General features: G+C 36.7%; 4 protein-coding genes across 4 annotated transcripts; 3 read left to right on the top strand and 1 right to left on the bottom strand.

The window, feature by feature from the left end:
- Nucleotides 1–628: 628 nt before the first annotated feature.
- On the bottom strand, nt 629–3,294 carry LOC103955158 (membrane steroid-binding protein 2). The gene is made up of 2 exons (XM_009367034.3): nt 2,803–3,294; nt 629–1,152 (listed from the first exon to the last, which is right to left on the bottom strand). The coding sequence occupies exons 1-2, from the start codon at nt 3,159–3,161 to the stop codon at nt 876–878; spliced, it is 636 nt and encodes a 211-aa protein (XP_009365309.2). The 5' UTR covers nt 3,162–3,294; the 3' UTR covers nt 629–875.
- Nucleotides 3,295–4,449: 1,155 nt separating this feature from the next.
- LOC103955156 (C-type lectin receptor-like tyrosine-protein kinase At1g52310) lies at nt 4,450–8,189 on the top strand. The gene is made up of 5 exons (XM_009367030.3): nt 4,450–4,778; nt 4,916–4,973; nt 5,670–6,092; nt 6,188–6,758; nt 7,430–8,189. Exons 1-5 carry the CDS (start codon nt 4,689–4,691, stop codon nt 7,953–7,955), a joined length of 1,668 nt encoding a protein of 555 aa, XP_009365305.2. The 5' UTR covers nt 4,450–4,688; the 3' UTR covers nt 7,956–8,189.
- A 1,568-nt stretch (nt 8,190–9,757) lies between these two features.
- On the top strand, nt 9,758–15,230 carry LOC103955224 (phosphatidylinositol transfer protein 3-like). Its single transcript, XM_009367101.3, has 6 exons — nt 9,758–9,835; nt 11,279–11,407; nt 12,856–13,032; nt 13,336–13,434; nt 13,524–13,766; nt 14,498–15,230. Exons 2-6 carry the CDS (start codon nt 11,342–11,344, stop codon nt 14,921–14,923), a joined length of 1,011 nt encoding a protein of 336 aa, XP_009365376.2. The 5' UTR covers nt 9,758–9,835; nt 11,279–11,341; the 3' UTR covers nt 14,924–15,230.
- Nucleotides 15,231–18,069: 2,839 nt separating this feature from the next.
- LOC103955154 lies at nt 18,070–23,030 on the top strand. The gene is made up of 2 exons (XM_048567957.1): nt 18,070–18,396; nt 18,497–23,030. The coding sequence occupies exon 2, from the start codon at nt 18,549–18,551 to the stop codon at nt 23,028–23,030; it is 4,482 nt and encodes a 1,493-aa protein (XP_048423914.1). The 5' UTR covers nt 18,070–18,396; nt 18,497–18,548.
- Nucleotides 23,031–24,382: the final 1,352 nt, after the last annotated feature.

Consider the following 24,382-nt stretch of genomic DNA (forward strand, 5'->3'; position numbering starts at 1 on the left):
CTTTCCGTTTATCTTTAGCTCGTACCCATTTTTATTTGGTTGTAGCTTGTTAAATTATTACAATTGTGTGAGGATTGGTGGATCAGTGATATAGATAGAGAGGGGAAATTCTGTATGCTTGGGAATTTTAGCCGAAGTTGAAAGATGGCGGAGGTGGATGATAATTGTGGTTTATTGAGTGAAGGCGGAAAACTGTCAAATGCGGAGACAAATTAAATTGATAGAGCATATGACCAACGGTTGAAGTGATTCTTAGTTTAGGTAAATTCTATTTGTGATAGTTCTGGTTTGCAGGAATTGTGGAGTTTACATGGACAAGCCAACAGGGCCCAGGAAATTGCCATTAGATTCTTCTACAGCCTTCGTTCAGCAGTTGATGCTTGAACAATTCTGGAAGTGAAGTTAGTCAGCGGAATGAGCCAAAGTTTGACGGACATAACCAGTAATATTTTGACGTCTATATTGGCGATGGGTGCTATCAGGTACATGTCTTTTACCTTACGTTTATTCGTTTGGCTTGATTAACATGAAAGTTCCGTGTCTTGTGTTTGTAAAAGAAAGTGTCCATTATGTTGTTTTTTAAACTCCATCTTTCATAAATTAAACCCTAACCTGATTGCCGGAAACATCATGGCAAATATAACCCGTTAACACGAATTTCCACTGTAAAGGTCTACTACAATCATTTCTTGATGACATTTTGCTGCATTGTATAACTAACAAGTGATACATATACTATGCACGTACAGGATTAGGAATATATTTGTGCTCATATCAGATAGAAGGAAACCCTAGCAATCCATCATCCCAATGTTAGGGATTCAACGGGACATAATCGAACAAGTATCATCAACGACCACTGCATAAGGTTGGTTCTACTGTGCCTGTCCATTTGCCTCCGATTGAGCTTCATCTCCACCGCCCTCAGTTTGCTCATCAGAATTCGCCCTCGGCTCTGCTACAAGCTGCCCGACCTTGTCATATTTTTCGATGAATTTCTCTTCCCAATCCTGTAATATGCCAAGTTCATCAGGGCCGAGACCTTCGAGGTTGCCGTTTATGTCTTGGGGTTTAAAAGACAGAAGAGCCAGCGCTCTGCTAACTTCCCTTCCAGCAAACATGGCGTACGGTCCACCTGGTCCGTAAAAGTTCCTGCATTGCACGTTGTATTGTAAGATGCATCAAATTATGATTTTAATTTGCACCGAAATTTGAGCAACCAATTTGGCCGCTAAATTTTGAACAAATTGTGGTTTAGAAACTCAAATTTGAAGTCCATAAAATTTGTCCGAGTTTGACAAAGTAAAGTGATTTTCATGCTTCATTTTATCCTCGTGCACTCCTTCCCTTTCTGACGTCTTAGAATTCGAGTCAATCAATGCAGAATCAACATAAACAAAATGAGGAGTGCAGATGACGTCAAGCGAGTGTACAAATTGAGAAATTCTTCTGTGTGTCGAGAATATAGTCCAGTACAACAAGTGTTATAAAACAATTAATTGAAATTTTATTTTAAGTTTTTAATCAATTGTATTATTATATTTACTTTTTTTCTCACATACCGTGTCAATTTTCAATCGTCAAATTGAACGAGTTGAAGAACATTAGAACATCTTCAAAGGAGATGTCAACAGATAAATAATAAATATTAATGTGATTGTTGACGTGATAATGTCAGATTTTCTTTTTTTTCTAACCAATATGTTTTTTTAATTTAAATAATATTTGTACGATCCATTTTAAAAAGAAATCAATTAAAATAAAGTTTCAAAATCTATAATTGATGCATTCATGTTACTCATATAATAAAATAATTAAAAATTATTTGACATCACTTTTTTCTCATATATCAATCGGTTGGAGGTTGCTCTTACCTTCAAATTTGATTACATAATATTCTGATGGACAAAAATTAACAAAAAAAAATATAAAAAGTAAAAAGAGATTTGAATAGCAATATTTTTTTAGATAAATTAGAATTAGATGTCTCATTTTAGATTTTTCTAAATTAAATATCTGTTACTTTTCAACTTTTGATTAAAGTGCTTTCACTTTTAATTAAACTTTATATTCCGGATATATTCTTAATTTAAGTATTTTATAAATTCTTTTAAATTCATTTATGAGTGAAAAAACATGCACTCAATAATATTCATTAATTTATTGCTATTTTTATGAAATCTCATCCCTTCCTTAATTTAAGGATTTAATTATATCTATTGGGATCCAAGATTCATTGGATGAAATATAATTTTTCCAATTTCCAACTCAACATTTTATATAGATTATAAAAAAACAAGAGTCGTTTATAATTAAAATTGAGATGTAGTTTTTTGGGTTACACAACTTACACATAACATACCATAAGTTTTGTACGTACAAAAATAATGATAATACAACGTACTTATAACTTGATATATACTAAATAAAGAATTGCATAATGTACCAAAAGTAATATTTTATAACATACCAAAATACTAATACGTACTTAGATTAAATTTATATAACGTATCAATAATGTACCAAATGATTGGTACATTATGTTTAATATATGTGCATGTTTTAGAATTTAAAACAACAAATTATTTGAATAAGAAAAATTCATTTTGAATGAATTATGATAAGATAAAATAGGATGTTTGTGGTGATTTTAAAATATTTGTGATATTATTTTCTGAATTAATTGGTTAATTAAATATAATAAAAATCATAATTTTTAATTAAAAATTAGTACAAAAATGTTGAATCAAAAGTTTAAAAGTATGTGAAAATCAAAGAAGGGAAGAGAAGCAGGAAAAGTACCTGGAGGAAGAGACGTCGTAGATCCGAGCTCTGATGGCAACAAGCAGCGGCTTATTGGGGTTAGACCCGCCGTACTTTCTTAGCTGCTCCTCCGTCATATCTCCCATTTGTACCGACGAGCCCTTCGCCGCCCCAGTGGAATTTAAGTATTTATTCACAAAATTGGATTTGGAATAAGAATCGACGGTGTTGATGATGGCCGCCACCGGAGGCTTGTTGAAGTCTTCGGGATCCACAAACATGCCGGTGACTATTCTGTAAACCACGATCATCATCCCGGCGATTGTGAAGAAGGCCGCCGGTGACAACCCCGTGTACCGCCATATCTCCTCCATCACTGCTCTGTATATTCCTTCCATTTCTCTCTCCCTACTCTCTCTCTCTCCTTCTCCTTTCTACTTGTAATTTGTGAGTCATTCCTGTTCCAACTTTTCTTTTGGGGTCAATTTACTACAACTTCACCAACCAATTTCAGTCTCACCTACCTACTCCTGTATTTTTTTTTCTTTAGTTTAATTTTTTTAGGAATTCTGCTTTTTTTTTTTGTGAGATTATGGATTTATGAATCGTGTTCGTTTATTGTTTGATTATAAATTATTTAAAATTTTTTATTTAAATAAAAAACAAACCTTACAAAATTTGATCACACAATAAACGATCATATTTCACAAATTCCTAGAACACTCACAACAAAAATTTCGAAGAAAATGTTAAATTTTTTAGTATGGTGAACCTTATTTCAACGAAAATTTTGCTTTTTTATAATAAAAAAAAAAAATCATGATTCGAGAGTCGTAAAACAACGGCTTTGTAATTCTCTCATAAAAAAACAAACGGCGGCTTTGTAAAGGAAAACTAAGCCTGCTTGCAATCTTCCAAATTGGAAAGGGATCGTGTTCGGATTTTTTCTATCAAATTCATCCAATTAATCAATTCGGATTTTTGTTGATAAAAAAACAATTAATTTAGATTTTTAAAATTTGATCTAACGATTACAAATAAAATGCTTCTTTAAAAGTTAAAATAACTTTAATTGTTTAATTAAATTTCAAAATCAAGATTAAATAATTAGGTGAATTTGATAAAAGCAATTCGGAAGTTTCCATCAAATTGACTAAAAAATTCCATCAAATTGACTACAAAACTCCAAATTTCCATCAAATTGACTTAAAAATTCCATCAAATTGACTAAAAAATGATTTTTCTAAAAGAAAAGTTAAAAGCGAAAAATGACAAGTCAAAGTACAACTGCGGGGTGTTTAGCCTGTTTACTCTAACTGGAATAAAATGAAGTAATAAAATTACAAAGATAACTTTCTTTATTTTCTTTTTTCTTTTTCTTTTCTCTGTCGTGAGCTTTGTGGCTTCTCTCTCCTTCCTCTCTTCTTCCTTCTTTATTTTCTCTCCTTTCAGCCGTAAAGCTTTGTGTTTTTGTGTATGGAAGAATGAGATAGCAAGTGGATTAGTGGACAAACATGTAGAGTTGTAGTGGATTGATCATCCACACATTGAATGGCTTATAAGATTACAATAGATTTTTAATTAAAAGGATAAAAAGATATTGTAAGTGAATAGTATTAAATATGATTTTTTTTTGAGTAAAATTGTTTTTTTGTTAAACTAAACGGTACTTAAATGTTTAGTTAAATCTTCCTAAATTTAACTGCGGCTAAAAAAATTCTTAATTTTAACCATGCAGCCCTTAGTTTTCCCAACAAAAATACATTGCCTACAAGTGACTTGTCTATAACTTCCTAGCTGCTGCGTTGGGGCGACGATCTGAAGTGAAAGGCCTCAAATTTACAGAGCTTGGTGGTATGAAAGGAAGCTGTGATATGTAACAGTTAAAATTTCACCTGCTTACCATTTTTTCTAGGGTTTATGAAATGGGTTTGATGGAAGGGAATCCGATTGCTCTGCAATTGGTTGCGCCTCTGATTGTTTGCTTTCTGCTGGGTGCATGCGATTCACATAGGGTAAGTAAGAAAGTATGATGCTCAATGTACTTCAATTTTCTTTCAATTTTGTAAATTTTTTTTTTCTATTTAATTTGATCTGTTAAGATGTTTTGAATTGTGGATTCACTTATTGAAGCTGCACTCTCATTGTTTAGGTGTACAAGGAGTCGATTCGCAGGCATTTGGTTGCTTCTGGAACTGAAGAAAGTAAAGGTGTGAGTAACCCCTTTCAGCTCAAGTTCTAGATTTTACTTTTGAAATCCTAATTGTTTGTAGAAATTTCAGTTTTTCGCTTTGCGGAAATGGGTATTTTGAGTAGATTGTAGACAAGAGTTGACCAAAAAGCCTTCCTTTGTGTATATTGTGGTACCTTTCGAAGGATGGCATGAAGTGTTTTATCACCGTTAAAAGTAAAAAAGCTTCGCTCGAACCTCTGACGATGCATTTAGGTGATGGAGTTTAAGAGTTCTAACAAGGCATTCAATTTTTCGTTACGCATGTAGAACAATTGGAACTGTGACTGCTGAGGTCTGAGATGCATAAAATATGCTATTCTTGATTGATTGGTTACATATGATGTAAAAAAATGAACTGAGCTATGCAAGGCACAAGAAGATGCATGTAATTTGTCTCTAGAAACAAATAATCTCAATGCTTCTAAAACCATCAGTGTACTGTTATACCACGGAAATTAAAGGTGTTGAATATGTTGTTCGCTTATAAGCTGCATTAGTGGGCATTCTATTCGACAGTATGCTGGTAAAGAGCATGTTGATAATGTTCTGTTGTGTCAAATGCGGAAAGGTGTTCTTGTTAAATTTGATTGCAGTATAGTCTATATCGCTTTATAATCTGTATTGCTTTATAAGCAAACTATTATGTTCAATAGTTTTAATCTTTTGGAAACAGAACCATGCCCTACTGGTTGGATTCTTGGACCTAATAGGAGGAAGTGCTTTGGTTATATGAGAAGCCCCCAACCATGGAACGAATCAGAAACCCATTGTAAAAGTTATAATGGCGACTTAGCAGCATTCAAAACATCTCAAGAACTTACGTTTGCTCAAAATCTGTGTGCTGAAACCAGTGGCTGCTGGGTTGGAGGAAGTGGTGTCAACTCTACCATTGGTCTTGGTTGGAAATGGTTTGATAATACTTCGTATTGGAATGGGTCTTTCTTTCCTGGTGAACCTCTTCAATCCATTTGCAGTAACATCTCTTGCCACACCAATAGTTCTGTCGACGTATGCATATTGGTGACTAATAGATCCACATCTCTCTCGGCTGAAAGATGCAATACGTCTCATGCTTTTATATGCATGGTTGATTTAGGTATATATTGTAATTTTTGACACATACAAGTCATTACGAACTCCAGTCTTGCATTTTCTGTCCAGCTAATTTAATTTTGCTCTTGTTTCTTTCAGGGAACAGATGTTACCACATGCATTGCCACAGAGAATATCTTATTATCCTTGGAGTAGTAAGTGGGTTGATTCTCTTCACAACATTAGCTGTAGTGATTTGGCTTCTTGCATACAAGCGGAGCAAGAAGCGCAGACGTTCCCGCAAACTATCTAATCCAGCAGAAACTGCATTAGTCCCTCCGTCATGGAAAGTCTTCATAAAAGAGGAACTAAGGTCAATTACAAAGAACTTTAGTGAAGGAAACCGTCTTCTGGGAGATGCCAAGACAGGGGGCACGTATAGTGGACTTCTTCCTGATGGCTCAAGGGTCGCTGTTAAGAGGTTGAAGAGATCTAGTTTTCAAAGGAAAAAGGAGTTCTACTCTGAAATTGGAAGGGTTGCAAGGCTTCACCACCCAAATTTGGTGGCTGTGAAAGGCTGCTGTTATGATCATGGTGATCGCTACATAGTTTATGAGTTCATAGTTAATGGACCTTTGGATAAATGGCTGCACCACATACCTAGGGGTGGTCGGAGCTTAGGTTGGGCCATGAGAATGAAAATTGCCACAACTCTTGCTCAAGGAATTGCGTAAGTTAAACATCACTTTTCCTCTTAGTCTTAGGTCAAACAAAGATCTAAAATCTGAGACTGGTTGTTCACTTAGATCTTTTCTCAGTTTGCATCTATTTCACGGCATTCTTATGATCATGATAGTTCTCATTTCTCCGAGATCTCACTATCATTGTTCACATAAATTAGAAATCATAATTTTGTAGATTTAAATCAAATGGGAAATTCTCAAATTACCTCCTGAACTTTTGATCGAGTTGCAATTTTTCACCTAGAAAGAAAAAGGTTTGTTAAAAATATATAAAAATTGGCATAGGTTATTGTTTATTAAGGATTTTTCATGGTTAGATTAGAATATATCTCGACTCTCTGCATTGACTTTTTTTCCGAAACATTTTGTTTCTGATATGGCTTTCCCATGACTGCTATCAGTATCATACATTAGTCTTAGCTTAGATGTTTTCCATGCATTTATTTCTGATATGGCTTTGCCTTGCTTGCTTAATTGTTGGCCTTTAGTGTTGGTGGTCATGCCATCATTGTCAATCTTCATTTTTGTTTCTTGTTTTGGTGAGAAGAGTATCAACCCTTATTTCATCTTTCTACCTTCGACTGCAATGGGAAGGATTTGAATTTTGCAGAATGAATCATGTTTAATTGGTGGTTCACCTGTTCATATGTCAAAACAGGTTCTTACATGACAAGGTGAAGCCACATGTCGTGCATCGTGACATCCGTGCCAGTAATGTACTGCTTGATGAAGATTTCGGAGCACACCTAATGGGGGTTGGTCTGTCAAAGTTTGTCCCATGTGAAGTGATCCATGAGAGGACCGTGATGGCTGGTGGCACATATGGATACCTTGCTCCAGAATTTGTCTACAGAAATGAACTTACGACAAAGAGTGATGTTTATAGTTTTGGTGTGCTGCTACTTGAAATTGTGAGTGGACGTAGACCTGCACAGGCCGTTGATTCTGTGGGTTGGCAGAGCATTTTTGAGTGGGCAACACCTCTGGTTCAGGCTCATCGCTACCCGGATCTCCTGGATCCTCATATAACCGCTTCTTCTTCTGGGATTCCGGAGGCTGGTGTGATTCAAAAGGTGGTGGACCTCGTATATGCTTGTACACAGCATGTCCCATCAATGCGCCCGAGGATGTCACACATTGTTCATCAGCTTCAACAGTTAGCCCAGACTCCCGTTCCAAAATAGTTTAATTTCGCTCCGGGTTAGTATCTATCTGTACAAGTAATGAGAATTTGTAATTTATTTGCTTGGTTGATAAGAAGCAACATGATCAACTAGAGTTTAGCACCTAGCCTGGATGCAGGGTTTAGGGTTTCAGGTTTAGGGTTTAGGGTTTAGCACTACTAATTGACGTACTTCTTTGTAATCAGTATTTAATCGATCATATCCGTCTCTTGCAACAAAACAAGAATTGGCTTATTCTGGCTTCATGTGTTGTAGTAGCAAAATACCCCTAAACTGCCTCTACCCACCCACCAGACAACCGTCCAACACCATCACCATCAACACTGACTGAGGTCAGCTCACGGTGGAGACCCACCTTTCGCCAGCCACAGGAGAGTACTTGTATGGCACGGGATGTTAGTGTATTGGTGTATCCATGCCATAGAAGTTGCTCTCTAGCCATAGCTCGCATCCTATTATGTGAATTCACTTGGCATTTTCAGTTGTGTTGGATAATTTTTAAACCCTACATCGGAAACTTGATAGATCAAAATAAATATATAAATGAATGATCCAGTATTAATAACACCGAGACTTTTAGCATAAAATTCACATGTATTGGGCCATACAAGCAATTCAGTTGGGAACAATGTCGTTGTTGGACCATTAGTAGTTGGCTGCTGGATAGTCTACGTGAATTGACTGTATTTCAAGTTTGACATTCATTTTGACATTTCATTCCAGTTGCATATAAGTTCTTTATGTAAATATGAGGTCGATGCTAACGTTAGCTCACGGCAGAGACCCACCTTTCGCCAGCCATATCAGAGGACTTGTACACAGGATGTCATTGTGTTGGTATATCCATGCCATACAAGTTGCTCTCTTGCCCAGCCCACATCCTATTATGTGAATTCACTTACCATTTTCAGTTTTGTCGGAGAATTTTTAAACCCCTTCCGCGAAACTTGATAGATCAAAATAAATATATAAATGAATGATCTACTGCTAATAACTCCAAGGCTTTTAGCGTAAAATTCACACCTATCGGGCTATACAAACAATATTGGGTTTGGACCAAGTAGTTGTTGGCCGATGAATAACCTAGGTGAATATGACTGTATTTCAAATGTATCTCGTCACATGTTAAACTTATCCACGTAACATTACAAAAATGACATTCAATTTGCAATTTCATTCCAGTTGCATATAAGTTATTTCCGTAATTATGGGGTCATTCACAGAGTCTTGGGTTATCAAAATGTGGCCACTTGTTCCCGTAAAAAGCTCCAAAGCTTGGCTTGACGGTTCTAAACCTGCTCTCCTTTCACCACCATCAATCCCAAACGGTCGCCTCCAATTCGTCCACGTACTCGCCTCTCCTCTCACCTGCCGGTCAATTTATTATAATTCAGGCCAAAATAAGTCCTTAGAAATATAAACAGAAAAAAAATTTGATAAAAAAAAAAAAAAAGGAAAGTAAGGAATGCCAATTCAACGCCACAACACGAAACGATTTTTTTAATGTGACAGATACACGATTCAATTCGGTACAGAAGTTTTACAATATAATTAGTTGGAAACTTGAAAAAAAAATATTTACAATTAATTGTATTATGAAATTTAAAATACAGAACCATATTTCCAGCATACTAATAAATTTCTTGCACAACCGTTGCCAATGTTATTACCTTTTTATTGGTTTTTCTTTCCTTATTTATCGAATCCAAACTCCGTTACTTTCCCATAATTCTATAAATAAAAATATTATTATTATTATTTTAAACAAGAAAAAAAAAGGGTGATAGGAATTTTCAGATGGGGAAATTTTGAATGGATATTGGTTTCGATATTTGTAATGAGCTCCGAAGCTCTGGCTCTGCATTTGCATGGAAAAACAGGTATTAATTTTTTATTTCTGTTTCAATTTTTATATAGATTTACTTGCAATATTGTAGATTGATTTATCCTCCTCATTGCTTTTCTTTTCCTTAAAATTTTATATAATTTTTCTTATTTTCTTTTGAATTTTGCAGTTGATTTTTGGTGATCGATTGTGTTAAAAAAAATTAGTTTCATTGAAATTTTTGAAAAGATGTCATTCAAAAAGCGGGAAAGCACAGCAGATAAAGCATTGTCCCATGAAAAGCAGCTGACCAAGGTATGGATGAAGTTAAAAGATTTTGTTTCGTAAGAAGTGATTTTCGTACTGTCATGTTTATGTATGATATTTTTACTGAAACGAGAATTAAAGGAATATCAAGAGGTGGAAATAAACAAGAGTGTGCAAAAAGAAAAGATTGTGCGGAAATCATTTTCTTTTTGTTTAGTTGTATCGGTGTAGGGTTTAGGACGAGCTTGGCTATACAAACAATATTGGGTTTGGACCAACTAGTAGTTGGCCGATGGATAACCTAGGTGAATATGACTGTATTTCAAATGTATCTCGTCACATGTTTAAACTTATCCATGTACCATTACAAAAATGACATTCAATTTGAAATTTCATTCTAGTTGCATATAAGTTATTTCCGTAATTATGGGGTCATTCAAAGAGTCATGGGTTATCAAAATGTGGCCACTTGTTCCCGTAAAAAGCTCCAAAGCTTGGCCTGACGGTTCTAAACCTGCTCTCCTTTCACCACCATCAATCCCAAACGGTCGCCTCCAATTCGTCCACGTACTCGCCTCTTCTCTCACCTGCCGGTCAATTTATAATAATTCAGGCCAAAATAAGACCTTAAATATAAACAGAAAAAAAAATTGATAAAAAAAAAATAAAGGAAAGTAAGGAATGCCAATTCAAAGCCACAACACGAAACGATTTTTTAATGTGACAGATACACGATTTAATTCGGTACATAAGTTTTACAATATAATTAGTTTGAAACTTGAAAAAAAAAATATTTACAATTAATTGTATTATGAAATTTAAAATACAGAATCATGTTTCCAACACACTAATAAATTTCTTCCACAACCGTTGCCAATGCTATTACCTTTTTATTGGTTTTTCTTTCCTTATTTATCGAATCCAAACTCCGTTACTTTCCCATAATTCTATAAATAAAAATATTATTATTATTATTTTAAACAAGAAAAAAAAAGGGTGATAGGAATTTTCAGATGGGGAAATTTTGAATGGATATTGGTTTCGATATTTGAAATGAGCTCCGAAGCTCTGGCTCTGCATTTGCATGGAAAAACAGGTATTAATTTTTTATTTCTGTTTCAATTTTTATATAGATTTACTTGCAATATTGTAGATTGATTTATCCTCCTCATTGCTTTTCTTTTCCTTAAAATTTTATATAATTTTTCTTATTTTCTTTTGAATTTTGCAGTTGATTTTTGGTGACCGATTGTGTTAAAAAAAAAAAATTAGTTTCATTGAAATTTTTGAAAAGATGTCATTCAAAAAGCGGGAAAGCACAGCAGATAAAGCATTGTCCCATGAAGAGCAGTTGACCAAGGTATGGATGAAGTTAAAAGATTTTGTTTCGAAAGAAGTGATTTTCGTACTGTCATGTTTATGTATGATATTTTTACTGAAACGAGAATTAAAGGAATATCAAGGGGTGGAAATAAACAAGGCTGTGCAAAAAAAAAAGATTGTGCGGAAATCATTTTCTTTTTGTTTAGTTGTATCGGTGTGGGGTTTAGGACGAGCCTTGGCACAACAAAAATGTTGCTCATTTATGACCCAAAGGTCACATATTTGAGTCGTGGAAACATCTTTGCAAAGTAAAGGTAAAGCTGCATACGAAAAACATTCCTTTTACCCTCACCAAGCGAGGAGTCATGTTGGTTTGAGTCGTCCTTTTTTTTTAGGTGAGGAATGGGATTACAACCGAACGAGAACTACAAAACAAGAGCAAAACGAGTCCAAGGGACTCTAGCAGCATCATCAATGAGAGCCGATCTAATCCAAACGGGAGGCTCATCAAATAAAAGAACACCAATATCCATATTATAACTCTAGTTAGCTAACTGACCAGCCACAATATTCTTCTATCTGTAAATGCGATTCAATTCACACCACCTCAATTGTCTCATCATTAATCTGCAGCTATGCATAATTGTCTCCAAATGATGGAAATTATCAACTTGGGTTTGCTTCAACAACATAACAATAGCCTTGAATCCATCTCAATATGAAGATCAGTAGCACCCTTATCAATAGCAAGCTGTAAACCAAAGTATGATCTCTTTGTACGCCACCAGCCCCAATTCGACTAGGATTTGTCCTTCTAGATCCATCCACGTTTAACTTACACCAACCTACATCAGGATGATCCCAAGAGAGTGAAATTTGCCTCTTGACAGGTTTAACGGAAGACTTCACACAAGCCTTCAACCATTCAGCCACATCTCTCACAATGATGGCTTTTGGATCCATAGGCATGACAAATTGACATAAAAAGGCTGCTTGTTTCTCCATTTCCACATATACCAGCAAATAAAAAGGAAAAGAGTACACCAAGCACCCTCATTGGTCCCCTTTGAACTTACTTTCAGATTTGCCAGCAACCAAGCCTTAAACTCAAGATTCTGGGCGTTCCTCAGTTGCCTTGGAACTCCCATACTTTCCCAAATACACACAGCCCTGGAACAATCTTTAAAAATATGAGCAATGGATTCCATTGGTGCACAACAAGTCATACAAGAAGAGTCAGAAGTTATTTGTCATCTAACTCGCTGCTTATTAGAAAGCAATCTCCCTTCCTCATCAACCAAAGAAAAACTTTTAACTTAGATGGAACATTAATTTTCCTAATAAAATCCCAGCAAGAATCAGGCAAATCCTCTCCATCAAAGAAAAGATTATAAGCCGACTTTGAGTCGTCCTTTCGTTGTATATTTTCTTGTTTATTTTGGAATCTTTTTTCATAGGAAATAATTTGGCCCTTGTGCTCTTCAGATTTATGAGGTGACGAAGATGATGGGTCCTATTGCGGATAGGCTGCCAGCTATTTGTTCAGAAGATTCAATATCAAGGTACCTAAGAGCGCGCAACTGGAATACGAAGAAGGCAGGCAAGATGCTGAAAGAAACTATAAAATGGAGGTCGGAGTTCAAGCCCGAGAAGATCCAATGGGTAAGAAATGCGCCTGTATGTTTCAAAGATCTAAACCGTCTATGTTTTAAAGCTTTGACGCATAAACCATTCTTGCCAACAACAAAAAATATCCAAATTAATAGACGAATGTAGTTTCCTTTAGAAAATAGACCGTTCGGATCTTAGAAAAATTCTGGTCCCCTCTCCTTAAGCTGCATGTTATTTGTAGTTCAAAGAGCTAAACCGTCTACTTTTCAAAGCTTCATGATCCGATCGAGTTATGAAGTAGTTTATGCTTCTGGAATAATCCCATTTGAAAGTGGTTTCTTTTATCTTATATAGGAAGACATTGCTCAAGAAGCGGAGACAGGAAAAACTTACAGAGCCAATTACTATGACAAGTTTGGAAGGACAGTTCTTATCCTGAGGCCTGGTTTTCAGGTAGTTAAATCGCACGAAAAGTGTCAACGTTAATGTTAGAAGTTGTTACCATTTTTCTGCTTGATTCTGAAATTCTTTCATCGTGTCAGAACACGAATGCAGTAAACAAGCAGATCATGTATTTGGTATACTGCATGGAGAATGCCATTCTGAATATGAGTTCAGATCAGGAACAGATGGTGTGGCTAATCGATTTTCAACGGTGGAACACATCGAGTATATCGTTGAAGGCAACTAGGGAAACAGCAAAGATCCTGCAAAATCATTACCCTGAGAGATTGGGAATTGGCATCCTCTATAATCCACCAAAAGTATTTGAGTCCTTTTGGACGGTATGTTATTACGCATCTATCTGCATTTGTTCTTGTTTTCTTGTCTAAACCTAATTATTCTTCAATTTTTATGTTATTACTCTTTGCATTTGATATTAGGGTTAGTGTATTGAGCTATGTTGGAAACTTGGAATGTAGGCAAGAGCTTCACGATTAACGTTTTGTTGATCTCAATGTGGGAATGGTCGAAACCAGAATGTAGTGATTAAGTGAATCAATGAAGCAAAGAAATATGGTATGAAGACAATAATAGGTCAGGGTTTCGTTATCGATTTTCTGGGACTAGGGAGTAGATACCGGGGGTCATAAGATGACGAAGAACAAGAACGGAAAGATAGAAAACAATGTAGAAAAACCAGGGCGATGATAATCTGGCCACGGAACTAGTTTCTGTAACCAGATTTACCTGCCGGCAGACTCTAAAGTTTTCAAGGTTTTGTATGTGAAAAACTCTAAATTAAACGTATAAATCTTCTACAAAAATAAACAACTCAAACAAGGTTTTTAAAAACGAAAATCTTGCTAACTGTTTTATGGCATGTAAGGCTTCTCTTGGCTTCACAGAAGCTACCATTGATTTGTTAGAATTATCTGTCGTTGGTCACCAGTTTTGCGGTTTAAGCAGTTCACGTCGATTCTAAATACTCGTATACTTCCCCTTGTGTTGTTCGCGTAAAAACTGACCTCAATGCTCGTCTGAAAAATCTGGTGAAACTTTCTTTGAATTGCAGATGGTAAAACCATTTCTTGAGCCGAAAACACACAAGAAGGTGAAGTTTGTGTACTCGGACAACCCGCAGAGCAAGAAGGTAATGGAAGATCTTTTCAACATGGACAAGTTGGAATCTGCATTTGGTGGAAGAAGTTCAGGTGGTTTTGACTGTGAAGCTTACGGACAAAGAATGCGAGAAGATGACAAGAAAATGTCTAGTTTCGTTGACTCTGGCTGTTCTTCAGCTTACTCGCCATCAATCATGTCTGAGTTGCAGCGGTCGGAGTTGTCTTCTGACCAATGTTCCGAGGTCTCTGATGAAGGCGGTTGCTCGTCGTGCGACAAAGCAGCTTCGTCGAACATGGAGGTTGCCGATGAGAAGGTACAAGGACAACTGCACGACAGCAAAGATGTCGCAAATGGCAACACAAAAGTAGCTTTATGATGAGCAGTAGATTTTAGGATTTGGTTTTATGATATTTTACCTTATGTAATGAAATATTTAACAGTTTTACAGCTCCTCTTCTACCCTCTTGGTTAAAAAGTGAATATAGCCTTCAACGAAGCACCATTTAAAGATCAATACTTGCACTGAGATTGGAATTTGGGGAATGTGATGCCTTGAAACCCACATCAGCAATGTACTAGAAGATCTTGATAAGATATTTATACAAGTACTGACTTGAGCGTCAGAGTACCTTTCATGAGTTCTCTCATTTTACTAATCTTTGGGGAAGTGATGTTTGGAGCTTTGCAACAACCTATGTTTTGTTATCAAACAATGTCATGAGATTTGCACCACTTATTTTTTGTAATTTTTGGTTCACATGACAATGCATTATTAGACTAGGACGTCATGAAGGAATTGATTCCATGCAAGTCCTTATCGACATGGAAAATCGAATCAAATGTGGACTGAGTGCATCACCTTATTAGGGAATTTGTGTTCAGTTCCACTATAAGTCAATATTTAAATTACGAAGGAGAGAATTTGAATTAAGTACAATAATCAATCAGAATAATTTAGAATCAAATTCATCAAAAATTGAATTCGCATCCTCTCATTGACGCATAAAGATAAATATCACATCGGCAGTTGAGAAGCGAGTGCCACTAGCCACCCGGGTTGTATGTAGAACTTCTCGAGAAGTGAGAGGACAGAGAATCGGAGGAGAGGAGAGAGGACCAGGTCATAAGAGGAGACAGAAAGAGCATAGAATCAGATGAGTTGTTTGAATGGCAAGTCAAATCCATTTGCCGGTCTAAGATTTCCCAGCACCAATTTAATGTTTGTTTCAGCGTTAATATTTTTTGCTTTTCATTTTCTGAGTAATTGTATTTCCTATTTTAGGCTCAGTCTTTTTTAGACGTAGATCAAGTGGTCGAGTGGATTGAAAAGAAAATGGACCAATGGAAGATAAAGGAACGCAGTTTGAATTTGTAGATTTGATTTTGGCCCATAATACCTTTTTGAAAAGCGAACGACGTTACAGTTCAAACTCATCGTTTTGCTGTGACATACGAGGGATGCAGGCACCCTTTGTCAATTAGATTCCGGATTGTGCTTGTTAGCGATATTGATTAACAAAACTACCACGAATTGTCCCAGTAAAATCATCCCCCACCTCTGTGTACAAAGTCCATGAAAAAGATTATGCTGGGAAGAGTCCCATGCCATTGGTCACCACTAGTGACATGGTCTCCCATCCTTGTATTTGATAAGGCATTCTAATATATTTATATTTAGTTACAGAGGAGCATTTCCCTCGTTTGAGAACGGCCATTCCTGCACTATTCTTCCTACTAAAAAGAGAATTGATAATCTCGATAATCGAAACAAAAAATGTAGAAGTGAGCAGTTGAGGTTAAAATAATAAAAACACATTTATTTATGTGAATGGTCAATCACGCATTGTTTGATGACTTGATGACTTAGAAAACATTTTTTATGCTAAAAAAAAAGAAGAATTCTTTTATACAATCACCAATAAACCTGAATTGTAAGCCCTAAACTTAATGCTTATTATGTTTTAAGCAAATTTACAATTACAGATCTAATATCGTGTGATTTTACACTTTTATTTTAGCATAAATTATTAGTCAGAAGTGTATTTTTGCTCGCTACTCTCATGTTATAAATCAATAAACCGAAAGAATATCATTGTAATAGCAAGTTGTCATGTTGGAAAATTCGAGAACATGTAATTATTTTATGTAAGCTTGCAAGAAAAGGAAAGTGGATATTAAAGTCCTCTGCACGAGGTTGTAATGATCATCCACACACACGCATTACCATCGATCATTCTTACTTTTAATAATTGGTAGAGATTATGAGCTCCACCCACCGGACGCGACGCGAATATCATAAAGAGATGAACGGTCAAGATGTATGCCTATGTAGCTACAGTGGGACTGTGGGTATATAAACATAACTTATAAAACTGAAGCACCACGTATGAGAATATAATAATGGGAGAATTATTTCTTGTTATTGGAGGAATGTTCTAATTTAATTTAGAATAGTACATGACTATTTAAATAGGAGATGTGATATCCACACATCTTATTTTACTTCTCATACTTTTTTAATTTTTGACCGTCTAATCGGATGTATAGAAGAAGATCAAATGACAAAAATTATCAAGGGATATGTGAGAAGTATAATGAGGTGTGTGGATAGCATGTCCCTTTAAATAATGGACAAAAGTTCTTATTCAAAATTGTTCGTTATTGATTTATAAAACTTCATGTTCATGATCAGAACATGTCATATTATAAATTACTATTTAAAGATCGTCTCTGCAAAATAGCTCAATTAAAACTAAGGTCGTTTAATCATTTAATTGTTTAAAAACAGATCACATAATTAATAAAAGAATTACGAACAGTTTATGGATGTGGTACAATAGATTGACTAAACGATCTTAGTTTTAATCCATTTTCGCAAAAATGATCTTCACAAAGTGATTCATAATATGAACAGTTCTGATTATAAGGACGAGACCCTGTAATTCGACTACAAAGAGTTTTGAATACGAGTTCCTATTCATCATTGAGTAGCCAATCATTATTCTATAATCTAAACTATAGATGAAAAAAAATTAGTGCATAGAAGAAAATTTGTGTATAGTAGTTTGATCAGCTTCAAAGAAAGGGTTTTGAGAAGGAATCGCTTGATTCATTCTTTCCTTCATCAGGTGATTGTTTAGGAATCATAATTTACAATCTAGATAGACTGGGAAAAATTTAAGAATGTTAGCCTAACTAACGAACTAGTTAGATCCACCCTCACAATAAATTAGATATGTGCATTGGGAGTTATACCTACGTGAGGTTAAATGTTACTTTACCTAAAGTGAGATCCATTTCTTTGTGGGAGGGACGAATGGTACAACAACAAAAACGGGATATATTCATTTGTGGGACTGCGGGGCATGCCTGGCTATGTAACTAGTCAAAATTCAATACAAAATTTTTCTTAATAACTAAGAAAAATTTATTTAATGACACGAATATACCGACACAGTAACGATTTCTTGAACAAAGAAGTGGGTGTCGTGACTTTTTGACTGAGTAGCTTCTTTTTTTTCTCTTCTTTCTGTGCCGCCCCATTTTCCTGTCTGTCAAATCAAATCAAATATATACCAAAAAACACTGACATACATTCATGGAGATATAGAATTATAGATAGATACATACATACAGCTTTCCTTCGCTGTTTTTCCCTAAAAAGAAAAAGCTGAGGGATTCCCACTGCCCTTTACTTTCCATGGTTTTTCATCTGTCCTCTCAGTCTCCATTTTTCTTTTCCTTCCAAAAAATCTCAACTTTTTCCATTTTTTCTCATCAATTTCTGCTTTCAGGTTTTTGATTGATCTTCATCTGATCGCTTTGGACTCCCATCTGGTTTTCACTAAGGTGGGTTTTTCTTTTCTCTGATTGTTTCCTACTTGTTTTTCATGCTTTTAGCTTCTGCTTTTAGCATGTTGATTGATTGGTTAATTTTCTGTTCATACAGATTGGAACTGCAATTAGTATTTATATCCATAATCCACTGAGAAGTTGAAAAAATGGGGTTGGTGTTAGAAGTTGGAGTTAAACTCCGGAAAATTGTGTTGATTTCATACAGATCAGTTTGCAATCATCCATTTCTTGCTGGGATGCTGCTTTTTCTGCTATTTCTGTACAGATCGTTTCCTTTTTTGTTTACCCTTTTGGTTTCGACGTCCCCGGTTTTAGTCTGCACTGCTGTTCTTCTAGGAACCCTTCTGAGTTTTGGCCAAACCAACATACCCGAAATCGAAAGGGAAGAGAAGGTTACCTGTGATGACGTTGCTTCTCTTAGAACTAGGGGTTTAGGGGATGACACTGTTGTGCTTGAGAGAGGTGGGAGCTTTTCCGCGGAGAGGTTTGTGGGAGAGACTAGGGATTTGGTTGATGCATCCATAGAGAAAGCGAGTAGTGAGGTTGTGGATCGTGATGGTTTGGGTGTTTATGTGCCACTTATTAGTGAGGATTTGCAAAACACTGATAGTGAGAAGAGAGTGAATGAGGATTGCGATGGTTCGGTTATTTATGTGCCACTTATTGATCAGGGTTTGCAAAACATTGGTGGTGAGAAGAGAGAGATTGAGGATGCGGAGAGAGAATTAGACAGTTCGGAGTTGGGAGAGCGGAGAAAGATTGATAATGATCACTTGGGGATTGAAGGCATTGACTGGGATGTGGCAGCTGTTGATCAGCAGTACACTTTTTTTCAAAAGGTTCAAGATGAGATTCGTCGAGTGGAAAACGATGATACATCTCCTCGTGGGTCAGGTTATGCTCATGAGGGTGATCACTTGTATTCTGCACTGCTTGGGAATGGTGGTGGTGATGATGAGGCTGTTGAGCAGCAGTATACTTCTTTTCAAAAGGTGCGAAATGAGATTTGTCGAGTGGAAGACGATGATATATCTCCTCGAGGGTCAGGCTATGCTCACGATGATCACTTGTATTCTTCACTGCTTCGCAGTGGGGGTGATGACAAGGCTGGTGAAGATGTGGATGATGAGGCTTCAGATTCTGAGTCAGATCGAGCGGAGAGTTCCTCGCCAGATGCTTCAATGGCTGACATTCTTCCGATGCTTGATGAGCTGTACCCTCTTTTAGACTCAGAAGCTCCACAGCCAGCTCATGTGTCCCATGGTCATGAGTCCGATGCTGCTTCAGACCAGTCTAACAGGAGCAATGCTGGCAGTGTTGAGTCTGATGTGGAAACTGAAAACCACAGTGAAGAAGTAGGAGAGGATGGGAATGATTATAATGACGGTGACAAGGAAGAAGCACCAGATGGGAAGGATGATGAAAGCAAATCTGCGATCAAGTGGACCGAGGATGACCAAAAGAATCTCATGGATTTGGGGAATCTGGAGCTCGAAAGGAACCGACGGTTGGAGAACCTTATTGCAAGGAGAAGAGCAAGGAAAAGCTTCAAAATAACGGCAGAGAAGAATCTAATTGATTTTGATAGTGTTGATCTTCCGTTTAATGTTGCACCAATTTCAACAGCAAGACACAACCCATTTGATCTGTCATATGATTCCTTTGACAACTTGGGGTTACCACCCATTCCTGGGTCTGCTCCGTCTGTAATGTTGCCAAGGCGAAACCCCTTTGATCTTCCTTACGAATCAAATGAAGAAAAACCTGATCTAAAGGGAGACCCTTTTGAGCAAGAGTTTATGCCGAATCACGCCAAGGATGCAATCTTCCGAAGGCATGAAAGCTTCAGTTTTGGACCATCAACCTTAGGGCAGCCAAGGCAAGAGAGGCAAGATTTTAAGTGGAGACCTGTTTTTGTACCAGAAAGGTTGGCTTCAGAAGGAACAAGCAGTTCCTTATTTCAAAGACAATTAAGCATAGTTAGCGAATCAAAGTTGAGTTCTGTTCCCGATACCGAATCAGTGAGTTCTGCTGCAGATCTGGATGAAAGGAATTTCAGTGAGCAAGACTTTACTAAAGAAGCAGAAGTGATATCCAACATTTACCATGCTACTGATGATCTTGTTGAGCACGGAAGTCAATCCTCTGAAGACGTAGATTCTCTGGAAATGGAACAGGCCGGAAAAAGAGATGTTCAACATAATGAGCTTGAAATAAAATTGGTTGAATCGCAAGACCTGGAACCGAGCTTGGCTGGTGCAACTGGTTTGGCTACTCATGTGGAACATGTTCACGAAGATCATTTCAAACCAGAACCGATTGAAGAGGACAACAGCAGTACGTCAAGCTTGTCATCATTGACAGAAGTGGATGAAAAGATTGCAGATGTAGTGGAAGGTGGATCAACCAGTTTGGAGGCAAGCGGTGATATCACCAAGGAGTTTGTAATTTCGCCACAACCTTCACTGAAGGAGTCAGAAGTCCAGTTTATGAGCAGGACACTGAATGAAGATGAACACGATGAGCCAGTCTATGACTCAACCCCCCTACCAACTGAAAAGATCCTTTCCTTTAACTCTATTTCTTCTGATATACAAGCAGATGTATCCGAAATGGTTACACCTCCAGCATTAGCTGAAGTGCAAGTTCCGTTTGTAGACTGGCGTTGTGAAGTGTATGGTCAGAGCACAGACAAAGATACTTCAGGTTTTGTAGAGACAAGCGGTGCCACCTCAAAAGTACATGCATCAGATGAAATTGAAAGAAGCTTGGGGACAGGCAACCAAGTCGGCTTAGTGGTTTCACATTCAGAGGACGATATCTCTCTCCCTAAGATTTTTGACATGAAGACAGCTGATTGTAGTTATCAATCTGTTCTCTCTGAAGAACAGCCGTCATCAGAGCTGGATAAAGTCCTTTCCTGGTCAGATAAATCCATGGTTGAACCATATCTTGATGATCATGTGGAAGCACTTATTATTAAAGAAGAAGTAGATGACATAAAGGAGATTGATGCAGGGTTACTGTCGGAATTGGATGCAGTTGGGGACTTCAGTACGAATGAAGTTGGTGAGGCACTCCATACAGAGGAGCTGATTCCAGAGGAAGCAAATGTTTTAAGCACTGAATTTGGTGATTTAAACCTGTCAGAATTGAACCAGGAGCTACCAGTTGTTGAAGCAAGATCAATTGAAAATATTGACACAGATTTTAAGCAAATGCATAAGGGACTAGCTGTTGAGGAAGTCATTCTTCCCAGTGTGGTTGACGATCAGCTAGTGGTGGAAGCATCCAAAAATACTGTCCAGACCAGTTCAGAGTTGCCAATTGTTGAAGCAAGATACTTGGAAGATTCAGAATTGCCTACTGTTGAAGAGAGGTACTTGGAAGCATCTGAAAATACTGTCCAAACCAGTTCAGAGTTGCCAATTGTTGAAGCAAGCTACTTGGAAGATAATGTCACCGATTTAAAGCAAGATTCAGAAGGTAATGTTAATAAGCTGACGCAAGTTAATGTTGGTGAGCTTTCAAATGGGTCGGAAGAAGTAGGAACCACCGGTGTGGATTCTACGGAGGTGGTTGCATCAAGCAATACAGCATCAAGTGTTCAAGAAGATATCAATGCAGATACTGCTTTGGAGCAAGTCTTAGAAAGTCATGTTGATGAGTTGCCAAAGGCGACGTCAATTTCGAATGATGGGTCTGAAGAAGTACGATGTAATGCCATGGGTTCTTTGGATGAGATGGCATCAAGCAACATAATATCGGGCTGTCAACAAGAAAATATCACTATTCCGAAGCAAGTCTCAGACAGTCATGTTAATGATGGATCGGAAGTAGGAACTGGTGCAATAGTTTCTACGGAAGATATTGCTTCAAGCAATACAGTATCAAGTGTTCAAGTAGATACCAATGCAGATACTGCTTTGGAGCATGAGTTGGCAGAAGCAACCTCAATTTCAGATGATGCATCGGAAGAAGTAGGAATTGGTGCAATAAGTTCTATGGAGGAGGTTGCATCAAGCAATAGTGTTCAAGAAGATATCAATGCAGATACTGCTTTAGAGAAAGTCTCAGAAAGTCATGTTACTGAGTTGCCAAAAGTGATATCAATTTCAAATGATGGGTTTGAAGGAGGAACTGGTGCAGCGGATCCTGCGGAGGAGATTGTATCAAGCAATATGCTATCGAGTGTTCATGAAGATATCACTACTCCGAAGCACATCTCAGAAAGTCATGTTAATGATGGAGCAGAAGAAACAGGAACTAATTCAATGGGTTCTACGGAGGAGATTGCATCAAGTGATATGCTACCAAGTATTCAAGAGAATAGTACTCTGGAGCAGGTCTCGGAAAGTCATGTCGATGAGCTTTTAAAACCAACATCACATTTGAAGGAGCGATTGTCAGGACTAGGAGTTAATGCAATGGCGTCGACTGAGGAGATTGCATCAAGCACCACAGAACATGGTGTTCAAGAAACTATAACTAGTCCTATTGCTTTCGAGCAAGTCTCGGGAAGTAATGTTGATGGTGAGCCGCCAAAACCATCTACACAGAACATATTGGCAGAGGTAGTACCTCATGCAACGGATCTTCCAGTTGAGAATATAAAACACGAAAACTGAAGAACATATTTGGTGGTTTGCAACTTCAAGCTCTTTGTTTTCTCCGGTGTGGTGTGGTTATAATCATATTTTGGTAAGTGGTAGTTTCGTTCGCTGATCTTTTGGTTGATTGGTTAATTCAAGAAAGAGGTTTTGGTTTGATTTCTTGACTGTGTGAAATTTTCGTGTTTTATCCTACATTTTGTAAGTAGCCGACCTCATTTCGTGAGAAAAAGCTTTGATGTCGTTGTTGTAGTATCCTAAATTTTGTAAGAATCGGGTGAAAGATTGTCTTTGATCATCAGTATTGTACTATGTTTTGGATGTAAAAGTTTTGAGGTCGTTATATTGTAGCTATGAATCCGAGTAGTTTCTTCTTTCTCCTTTTCTTTATATTTCTTATCAGATCCCGCCGTTGATTCTTTAATTTTCAACTTAGTTGGCTGCCTCAAGCATTCTGCAAGTATCTAAAAGGGAGCCGTTTTGACATTTGATACTCCAAAAAATCATCATGTACTTCTTTCCGGCGAAAGAAAACAAGAGGTTAGAAGTGTGAAGACTATTTGTAACACATGAACAATTGTCAATTGTAAATGTGTGTGCGGGACTCACACACATCAACAGTTTTAATGGTTGGTATTCTTGTGCACGAACGATTATCAATTGTAGATGTATGTGAGAATTACACGCATCAACACAATCCATTTAATGGTTTACAAATGAATCTGAAAATAAAATAAAATCTTTTACGCAAATCCATGACTCTCACTTAACATTGTGTGTGTGTGAATTATTATTAGCACTTCAAAAATCTCATTTGACACTCCAAACTTTCTATAATCAGAAAAAAAATACGCTTGTGAAGTAAAATGAGATTTTTGAAGTGTTAATAACAGTTCATATATACATACATACATACATACATACATACATATATATATATATATCTATCTATAAATCCGTATTACAAAATATCTAGTAAATGTACTGCAATTCCTAGCCAAAAAAATCTACTTCTTTCGATATCCCAAACATGCGGGGATGCTTTAATATGTATTACAAAAATCTACTTCTTACGCAAATCCATATTTTTGCCCTCGCGTGTTTTGAGGACAATAGTTTTTTTGTTTAATTGAATGAGATGCTTTATTAAATATCACTAAATAATACATAATGATAGAAAATTTATTCAAAACTTAAACGTGAATGTCAAAAATTAAATTTGTGTCTCAACTAAAAGACATGATGCCTGATTAATAAACCCAGTTCCTCTTCGGATTTAATAATTCTGAGTCTAAGGATCAAATGATCCGAGCTGTTGAAGTTTGATCCAATTATTATAACTTTAGAGAGATTCCTGTTTGTAGCTGTTG

Source organism: the organism of the source record quoted next, unplaced genomic scaffold (assembly GCF_019419815.1).
Source record: "Pyrus x bretschneideri cultivar Hongxiangsu unplaced genomic scaffold, Pyrus_bretschneideri_v1 Contig47, whole genome shotgun sequence".
Classification (NCBI taxonomy): domain Eukaryota; kingdom Viridiplantae; phylum Streptophyta; class Magnoliopsida; order Rosales; family Rosaceae; genus Pyrus; species Pyrus x bretschneideri.